Below are 9,925 nucleotides of genomic sequence, written 5' to 3'. Positions count from 1 at the left end.
ATAGATAAAATTTCCTGAGAACTGAAACAGCATCCTCTCCCTCCACCTCTGTGAACCCCACTTTCTAGACCCACCGGGGGCAGACTAGGAAAGCAGTGTAGCAATAAAGTTTAGGAATTTGGGTTCAGAGATCGGTATGCTTGGGTTCAAGTCTCAGCTCTATCCCTTAATTAGCTGAGCATCTAGTACTCTCCTCATAGGAGTTGAAGATTGAGACAATCAGCAGATAGCACTCAGTATGGTGCCTCCATACAGAGCCCTCTGAGTGTAGGCCAGTCAGGAGAGAAGCAAAATTTAGGAGGCACAATGTTCTCATGCTTCTGTGCCTATGTGCTGGGAAGCCAGGGAGAGCTTAAGGCAGAGGCTTGCTTCTCCCGGGTTTTGTTTTTTGGTTTGTTTGTTTGTTTGTTTTTGCCCTTCCATACTGGCCTTTGTGGGCTTCAAGGTGATATTACTCAGTTTTCCTATCTAGAGCCTGGCTTGATGTGTCTTAAAGACTGTAAAATAACAAAATTGAAGGTCCTTGATCAGACTAGAAGAATAAAGCTTTTGTAAGAATAGTTGGAGGAAGAAGAGAAACTATATATTCTCCTTTCCCTGCCTCTCTCACATTTTTTTATTTAAGGATTGTATCCATCTTCAAAGAGAGAGGAAGAGAGCACATGAGCACGGAGAGGGGCAGAGGGAGGAGAAGCACACTCCCCAGGACTCTGAGATCATGACCTAGCTGAAGTCAGACACTTAACCAACTGAGCCATCCAGGCACCCCTCCTCCACATTCTGAATACCCAGCCTTAACCTATCCCTAGAAAGATGGGGTAAAATCTTGCTAAGGGTCTCTTTAGGACTGATGGTTCTAGAGATTCCTTTTATCCCAGCTGACAGTTCCCTGTAGTTGAATTAAATGGTAAAAACAACAGAACATGATTTTTTTTTAACTTTATTTACTTTTTTTTAGTAATCTCTACACCCAAAGTGGGCTTTGCAGTCACTACCCCGAGATCACGAGTCTCATGCTCCTCCAACTGAGCGAGCCCGGCGCCCTGGACCTGATTCTAAATCATCCTCTCGATTGGCTCCTGGAAAAATTTTTAGGCAAGTTGGAAAAAGAAGGAAAACCGGAATGACGGTAATTCCTTTTAGGAGCAGTCCTATTATTGTGTTTCCCTCCACTGTTCCCTCTCCCGAAATTACACTCAGACTAGCTATGAAGCCATTCTGTAAACAGATTCTGGAAACCCACAGCTTGATCACATTTACACAAAATCACTAGAATCTAATCTCCACAAAGGCAGGGATCTTTGATTTTGTTCACTGATGTTACTAAGTGCCTAGAATAGTATCTGGCACATAACAGGCACTCAATAAATACTTGCTGAACAGATGAATTGGAAGAAAGTCAGTGACAGGGATCAAATGCAAGTGTTCCGTGCTTCAAGTCTCTCAATGAAGGTGGGAAGAGTGATGTTACCTCTCACAGCAGTTACCTTTTAAAGTCTGAGGGTTAACAGTGCTAGGATTATGCTTCATTAAGGGTGTCGCACACTTTTCCAAAAATATATTTATTTTAAAAAACAAAAATGAGACAAGTTTTATAGAGTCAGATTTTCCAGAGACAAACTAGAGTTTTGATTTCCACTTTGAGCAAAAGTTAAGCATCAGTAATCTCATGCAGAAGTATTCTCTGCAGGAGGTAAAACATTCTACTTGACTGCAAGCACTCAGTTCTCTAAATCTTGTTTGTACTTCTGCCATCATTCTACTCCATTCCAGGGCTCTGGCATGCAAGATAATCCGCCTCTAAAATTCGAAACTTCCAAATTGAGATGAACGATTGTTGGGTTTGGGTTGGGGTTTATAACCAATTCGATCATTAATCATTTGCTCCCTGCTCTTGGGGTCACTGCTGAGCCCAATGGCGCCTTCTCCATCACTGATTCCTACGACGTCCACTTCTTCTTTTTGTTTCTTACGGGTCTGGAGGTATAAAAATCTTAGGATTAAGGCAACATTCTCTTTATTAGCAAACCTTTATTTGGCAGCTGCCAGGCACTAGGCATAGGCTGAAGGCTAGTGTTACGGCCTGCAGAACAAGAAGGTAAAATCCTAGGTTTAAATGGATAATAAGCAGACAAGTGGGGATACAGGGACGTAGTGAGAAAAGATAAAACCCCTACACTCCTGGATGTCACAGTCTAACAGGGAAATAAGTAAATAGACAATGACAACATAGGATGATCATGGTATGACACAGGAACGTCCAAACTGTGAGAAGATACAAAGAAGAGGTAAGGAGTTGGGTGTGTCATGGTGGAGCTTCAGAGAAGGGAATTGCAGTTAGAAAAATAAATAGTAGAGGAGAAGATGGATGTTAGCTGAAGCTCCTGTGGTCATCATTTCACAATATATGTAAATTACACCATCGTGTGCTACGCCTTAAACTTACATAGTGGTGTATGTCAGTTATTTCTCAATAAAACTAGAAAAAAAAAATAAGTTGGCAGACGGGGGAGAGAAGGTTTTGTTTTTTTTGTTTGTTTGTTTGTTTTTAATATTTTATTTTTAAGTAATCTCTACACCCAACAGGGGGCTTGAACCTACAAGCCTGAGATCAAGAGTTGGATGCTCTACCAAATGCACCAGCCAGGCACCCAGAAAAGGGTGTTTCAGTAAAGGTATTACTCAAGAGAATAGATGGAAAGATTAAGTGACTGGTAAAGCAATAACCACCGGAAATTAAGAGCTTCATTGACACCATGAAATTAAATATAACATAGGAATACAAGATTTTGTGCTGTCTTATCAAAACACCTGAATTTTGAGGTTTTTGTTTTGCTTTCAGGTAAAAAGTTTGGCTCTTGGGGCGCCTGGGTGGCACAGTCAGTTGAGTGTCTGACTCTCGATTTCAGCTCAGGTCATGATCTCGGTGTCATGAGATCCTGCCTTGCGTGGGGCTCCAGGAGCTCAGATTTGGGCTGATTCTTTCTCCTTCCTTCTGCTCCTCCCCCTGCTCACATACTCTCTCACAGATTAATTAATTAAATCTTTAAAAAAAAAAAAAGATTTGGCTCTTAAGTCACAAGTGACTGCAGAATTCACCAACTCAGTATCTGAGTTTGAGCTTTTTTTTTAAGATCTTGTTTTTAAGTAATCTTACATCCAACTTGGGGCTTGAACTCACAACCTATCCCATAACCACTGCAACCTGACTAAAAAGAGGGTATTACATAATAATGTTCTCTGAGAAAGTGAACAAATATTTTATCTAGCGTTCCTCAGAAGAATGGCTTGACTCCTCTAACCACTGGAATCGCCCCCATTCTTCAGAACTTACTAATGAACTCAGCATTAAATGCCAGTCATAGTATCATACCAAGTCAACTATTACTTTATATGCGTGTGTGTGTATAAAATGACATTTCTGAGTTACTCTCTAGTGAGTCTACACTACCAGTAAGTAACATTACAAATAGCTCAGTGAAAACAGGTTAAAAGGCAAAGGATATTATCATTTTCTAAGCCATGAGAAACTGAGAACGTCCAAATGGTATGAAATCACTTAAAAGGCTTCCCACCATGAACAACTGCTGACTGTTTCAGAATCCAGTCATCAAAATGTAATTAAACTAATTTCAGTAACAAATGAAATACCAGTTTCTATTGGTGTAATTTCATTTTAGTCATAGGCAAATCTATCCCTCCCTAAGTTGCTCTAAAACAGGTCAGGGGCACCTGGGTGGCTCAGTGGGTTAAGTCTCTGCCTTTGGCTTGGGTCATAATCCCAGGGTCCTGGAATCAAGCCCCACATCAGGCTCTCTGCTCAGCGGGGAGTCTGCTTCCCTCTCTCTCTCTGCCTGCCTTTCTGCCTACTTGTGATCTCTGTATCAAATGAATAAATAAAATTTAAAAAAAAAAAAAAAAAAACAGGTCAAATGCACTAGATAATTGCCTTTAGTAGCCAGACTAACTCAATAGTGAGCTGATTCTGCAGAATCAAAGTTCAGCATTCCAACACTTTATGAGACTCATTACAGCTAAAGGTTAAATTGTAGTGAAAGGACACTTCAGGGGAAGGCAACCAAGGGTGCAGACGCACCAAGATTTAAGTTGAAGATAACCTGACAGTGGAAGATAACGTAAAGATAAAGTTAAACGAGCAAGGGCTAGGCCACAAATGACCTTATATACCATCCTAAGGTATCTAGACTTTATTCTCAGAGCCATTGAAGAGTTCAAGTCTTATTAATGAACATCATTTAATACTGTGGGATAAGGGGCGCCTGGGTGGCTCAGTAGGTTAGGCCGCTGCCTTCGGCTCAGGTCATGGTCTCGGGTCCCGGGATCGAGTCCCGCATCGGGCTCTCTGCTCGGCGGGGAGCCTGCTTCCTCCTCTCTCTCTCTCTCTGCTTGCCTCTCTGCCTACTTGTGATCTCTGTCTGTCAAATAAATAAATAAAATCTTTAAAAAAAAAAATAATATGGGATAAGCTACACTTAAAAATACACATTGAAGGGCACCTGGGTGGTTCAGTCATTAAGCATCTGCCTTCAGCTCAGGTTCGAGCCCCACATCAGGCTCTCTGATCGGCGAGAAGACTGCTTTTCCCTCTCCTTCTCCCACTCTCCCTGTTTGTGTTCCTTTTCTCATGGTCTGTCAAATAAATCTTTTTTAAAAAACCAAAACAAATACATATTGATGGGACACCTGGGTGGTTCAGTCAGTTAAGCATCTGCCTTCAGCTCAGGTCATGATCTTAGGGTCCTGGGATCGAGCCCCACACTGGGCTCTGCACTCGGCAGGGAGTCTGATTATCTCCCTTCCTCTCCCTCTGCCCCACCCCCAACTTGTACTCTTTCTGTATCACTCTCAAATAAATAAATAGTTTAAAGAAGAATACATATTGATATTGAACTTCTACCACGATGCAGGCATGAGCTCCTTCCCCAAGGCTGGGAACTCAACAGTGAAGACGACAAACGTGATTTCTACAATCAGGTTTCCTAATATAAATGCTACAATAAACAAATCATTGTAAATTATAATAAATGCTATAAAAATAAAAGGATAAAGTGCTTTGGGTCACCTGACTAACTCAGTTGGTAGAGCATGTGACTCTTGAGCTTGGAATGGTGAGTTCAAACCCCACGTTGGACATACATATTACTTAAAAAAAAAAAAAAAACAATAAAAATAAAGTGCTTTGAGAAACCCTAAGGAGGAACAGCATGGATGGGAATGACACCCCTAATCTGAATAGGGTCAGAAGCAGCCTCTCAGACTGATGAAATGACATTTAAACAGACGTGAAGATGAGAAGAGGAAAGCAAAATGTACAAAGGCCATGAGTGATGAACCTCTTGGTGTGTTCAAGGAAATGAAAGAAAGCCAACATGCTTGGGGTACAGAGGCCAAGGCAAAGAATGGCAGGAGTTGAAACCTGAGGAGCCAGAACATACAAAATTTTGTAGGCCACAATAAGCAGTTGAAATTTTATTCTAAGTGCAGGAAACCACTGAGTTTTAAGCAGGGGAATGACATGATCTGAAAATTTGTAAGGTTCATTCTATAAACCTGAGGTAGAATGGATTAACAAGATAAAAATGGAAGCAAGGAAGACCACCGAGAATGCAACTGAAATTTCAGAGAGAGAGGTGACGGTTACTTGCACTAAGGTAGTAACCGTGGAGATATATGGGGTGAATCCAAACAGTAAGGAAAAAAAAGAACTCAAGAATGACTCCTAGGTTTTTGGCTCGAGCAGCTGCAGAGATACTGACACAGGGAACACCTGAAACTAGCTTGAGGAAGAAATCAAGAGGTCTTTTATTTTAACATGTTAAGTGCAGGAGACTGAGTAGTGACTTCTAAAGCTCTCAGGACCTAATTCCTGAACCTCTGAACATTGCCTTATATGGAAAAGGGTCTTTGCAGATGGGATAAGGATCTTGAGATGGAGACATTAGCCACAGGATTATGTGGGTGGGCCCTAAATGCCATTCCATGTATCCTTGTAAAAGAAGACAATGGGAGATTTCACAGACGCAACAGGAGAAAACAATGTGATCTGGGATACAGAGATTGGAAAGATGTGGCCACAACTCCAGGAATGCCAGTGGCCACCAGAAGCTGAAAGAGTCAAGGAACAGATTGTTCTCTACAATCTCTGGAGGGCATGTGGTCCTGCTGACACCTTGATTTGGGACCAGTGATACTGATTTCAGATTTCTAACCTACAGAATGGTAAAGAAATAAAATTTCTGTTGTTTTAAACCACCAACTTTGTGGTAATTTGTTACAGTAAGTCACAGGAAACTGACACATTAAGTTTGAAATGCCTGTCCAGCAACATCATAGAGGTTTCAATAAGGTGTTGGTAAAAGGGTCTGGATTTCAAAAGTTAAAGTTATTGTTTTAAATATCCTTAAGGATTTGAAAGTTGTACTCTTACCTCCAGGTCCTTTCGAATGCTCTCAAACTCCTCAATGTCATCAAGCTTCAGCTCCAGGCGGGTTGGTTTTCGCCGCAGCATACTGAGATCAACACTAAAGGCCAGACCCAGAGAACTATGAGCTGTTAGAAATAGCAGAGGAGGAAAAACTGGCGGTGATAAAGCTTGGCTACAAATACAAGATCGGGGCGCCTGGGTGGCTCAGTGGGTTGAGCCACTGCCTTCGGCTCGGGTCACGGTCTCAGGGTCCTGGGATCGAGTCCTGCATCTGGCTCTCTGCTCGGCAGGGAGCCTGCTTTCTCCTCTCTCTCTCTCTGCCTGCCTCTCTGCCTACTTGTGATCTCTCTCTCTGTCAAATAAATAAATAAATAAATATTTAAAAAAAAAAAATACAAGATCAATTTGTCAGCATGCATGCTAAAGGAATGGTGATACAAAAGACTCATTTGGGTTCACACATAGACTTCTAAGTCATTAGATGTGATTATTACATGATGGTGATCCATAATTCTGCAATTCAAAAAAAAAAAAACCATCTTCAAGAAAAAAAAAAAAGAGCAAGCTACCTATAAAAAAGAGAATTCTAGGCAACAATCACTTCAATTTTATATTTCAATCACAGCCAAAGAATTATTCTAGCTCAGAGAATAAAGTTAAAATAACACATCTTAATTCAGTATAATTACTGGGAGAGTACATACACCAATAAATTAGATCAACTCTGCATGAGAACTGTGACAGATCTGTGGTCACTCCTGAATACTTAAAATCAGCTTACTAAATCTCATGAAAACTCCCTATAACTCACCAATTCACAGAGTTATCCTCAGGGTCTAAACAGGTCCTAAATGGAAAGGTCATTCATTAAACAAACACTTCTGGTGCTCCTGCTCCAGAGTTAAAAGGCATAGTCACAACCTGTGGGGAAAACAAATACGTAAACAAAAAATTGCAACACACTCTAAAAAAGGACTCAGATGGAGGACAATGCAATGGCATCACACAGGCAACCAATCCAGTCTGGGTGGTGTGTGGGGTAGACAGGGACATGGAAGACTTCCTGGAGGAGATCTCTTAGCTGACTTGAGTAGGGCAGGCAGAGACAGGCAAGTAAGAGAGAGAGAACAAATAGACCAAGAGGCTCAAAAGAACAATCCTGAGGCTGAAAGCCAAAGATAATGCTTATGCTAACAAGAACCAATTTTTTTTCAAGATGATGAAACTCACCAAGTGAGTTTAATACCTGTTAATGGCATCATCTTTATATTCTCCATAACACCCAGCAGAGTACATGTGCTGGTGAATAAACTGAGACACCCAAATAAAGTGAAATGAACTTTTCTTGAGCACTGTGCTACACTTTTCCATTCCTATTCTTTACATTTTTTTTGAACACAGGGACCCTGTGCTGCTGGCAAAATTACCTCTATTTTATAAATGAAGTTGATGCTCTTCAGTTCGGTTAATAAATGTCAGCCTCCTATAAAACTTACACACAGGTCTGTCTAGGTGGTGAGGATTAAATGAGAATGATGTAAATGAAAGCTCCTTTAAAGTACATACAGCTATAGGGGTGCCAGGCTGGCTCAGTCAATAGTGCATCAGACTCCTGATCTCAGGGTCATGAGTTCAAGCCCCACACTGGGCATGGAGCCTACTTAGAAAAAAGGGGGGGGAGGGGCTGCGGGGGGGTGCCTGGGTGGCTCAGTCGGTTGGGTACCTGCCTTTGGCTCAGGTCATGATCCCCAAGTCCTGGGATCCAGTCCCTTCCCCTGGCTCAAGGGCACATGCGCACACCCTCTTTTATTTAAATAAATAAAAATATTTTTTTAAAAGTATGTATGGGTATAAATTATTATTAGATCTTTCTAGGATGTAGCTAGAGACTACAAAGTATACAAAGGAAGAAATGTATCCTTCCATGAAGCTTGGAACAGAACAGGTGATGTTCTCAACACTGGCACATTACATTTCATATTGTTTTATATAGTTTCAGATAGTATCTTAGGGCACCTGGCTGGCTCAGTCGGTGGAGCACGAGACTCTTCATTTCCAGGCTGTGAGTTTGAGCCCAAGGTTGGGTGTAGAATTACTTAAAAATAAAATCTTGGGCGCCTTGGTTGGTTGGACGACTGCTTTCAGCTCAGGTCATGATCCTGGAGTCCCGGGATCGAGTCCCGCATCGGGCTCCCAGCTCCATGGGGAGTCTGCTTCTCCCTCTGACCTTCTCCTTGCTCATGCTCTCTCTCACTGTCTCTCTCTCAAATAAATAAATAAAATCTTTAAATAAATAAATTAATTAAATAAAATCTTTAAAAAAAACACAGAACTAAAATAAATAAATCAGAAACGATCTTAAATCCAACGTAAACAAATGGTAGACTAAGCCAAAATTCCAAGGGAGAGTAAGGAAGAAAAGAATATGTAAAAGAGAGAAGCTCTGCTGTACATTTTCTTACATTTTCGTCCCTTTTCTGCAAACTGTGTAAAGCTCGCCACTGGGAGGCAGTACAGAGTAAAGGGCAAACGTGCTCGCTCCAGAGGCGAAAGGGCAGAGGACAGATTCTAATCCCACATGCCACTGATCTTGGACAGTCAGTTTCATCTTTCACTAGACTTTAGTCTCCTCCTGTTCTGTACTCTGTCGTGTAGACTAAACGAGGTAAGGCACTGTAAGTTCCTGGAACATAATCTGGCATTTAATAAACGCCCAATAAATAATAGCTATTATTATCGTAATTGTCCTTGCAGAGGTTTGGGGAGGGGGCTCTGCCCACCTCGAGGAACACCAGTATTTTAAGCGTCTCCACCCCCGACACGAGGGCAAAGCCCTGGTCTTGTTCATCTCCGCTGCTCTAGTCCCCAGCGGAACACAGGGCCATGCAGAGTTGGGGGTGTGCCCTTTACCTGACGCCCTCACAGGCATCCTTTCCCTCTGAGTCAGATACAAAGACCGGGCTGAAGACAGACAACAGCAGGCCGTGGCTCCTCCCCGGATCTTTATTTTATTTCGGCGCTAGAGGGCTCTTCGAGCTTAATCTGCCGCCACTGCCCAAATCCACCAAAAATTCACTCAGCCCAGAGGAAGGCCCTGGTAAAACTTCCTGACGCGGAGAACAGCACTCCCTCCGCAGTAGCACTCCCGGATCCAAAGCGAGGGTTTCCATGGCCTCATGGCCCTCCGCTCCAAGAGGACGGAAGCCTCTCGGAAAGCCGGGGGCGACGTCAGGGCTGAAAAGCCCTCCATTTGCTCCGGAGTTCAACCCCGAGCCGCGGTACTCAACAAACCTACCTCTTTTCAAGCCGGTTCAGCCTCTTCCCGGAACCCCGGCACCCACCGCGAATCTTCTGTTTAGCGAACTGGACTACACTTCCCAGAGTGCTTTGAGCCTCTCCCCGGCAGTACCACGTCTCCGCGTGCTTTTTCTCAGTGACTCTACGGTTCACGCTACTCTTCGCGCCACGGCGCTTCCGTAC

At 42.6% G+C, this 9,925-nt stretch overlaps 1 protein-coding gene across 1 annotated transcript; it reads right to left on the bottom strand.

Moving 5' to 3' along the window:
• Positions 1-924: 924 nt before the first annotated feature.
• On the bottom strand, positions 925-9,888 carry CDC26 (cell division cycle 26). Its single transcript, XM_044265101.1, has 4 exons — positions 9,741-9,888; positions 7,257-7,366; positions 6,449-6,542; positions 925-1,977 (listed from the first exon to the last, which is right to left on the bottom strand). Exons 2-4 carry the CDS (start codon positions 7,307-7,309, stop codon positions 1,801-1,803), a joined length of 324 nt encoding a protein of 107 aa, XP_044121036.1. The 5' UTR covers positions 7,310-7,366; positions 9,741-9,888; the 3' UTR covers positions 925-1,800.
• Positions 9,889-9,925: the final 37 nt, after the last annotated feature.

This window comes from Neovison vison, chromosome 9 (genome assembly GCF_020171115.1).
Source record: "Neovison vison isolate M4711 chromosome 9, ASM_NN_V1, whole genome shotgun sequence".
Taxonomy (NCBI): Eukaryota; Metazoa; Chordata; class Mammalia; order Carnivora; family Mustelidae; genus Neogale; species Neogale vison.
The sequence above is the reverse complement of the archived record's forward strand: the minus strand, read 5'-3'. Positions and strand labels throughout refer to the sequence as shown.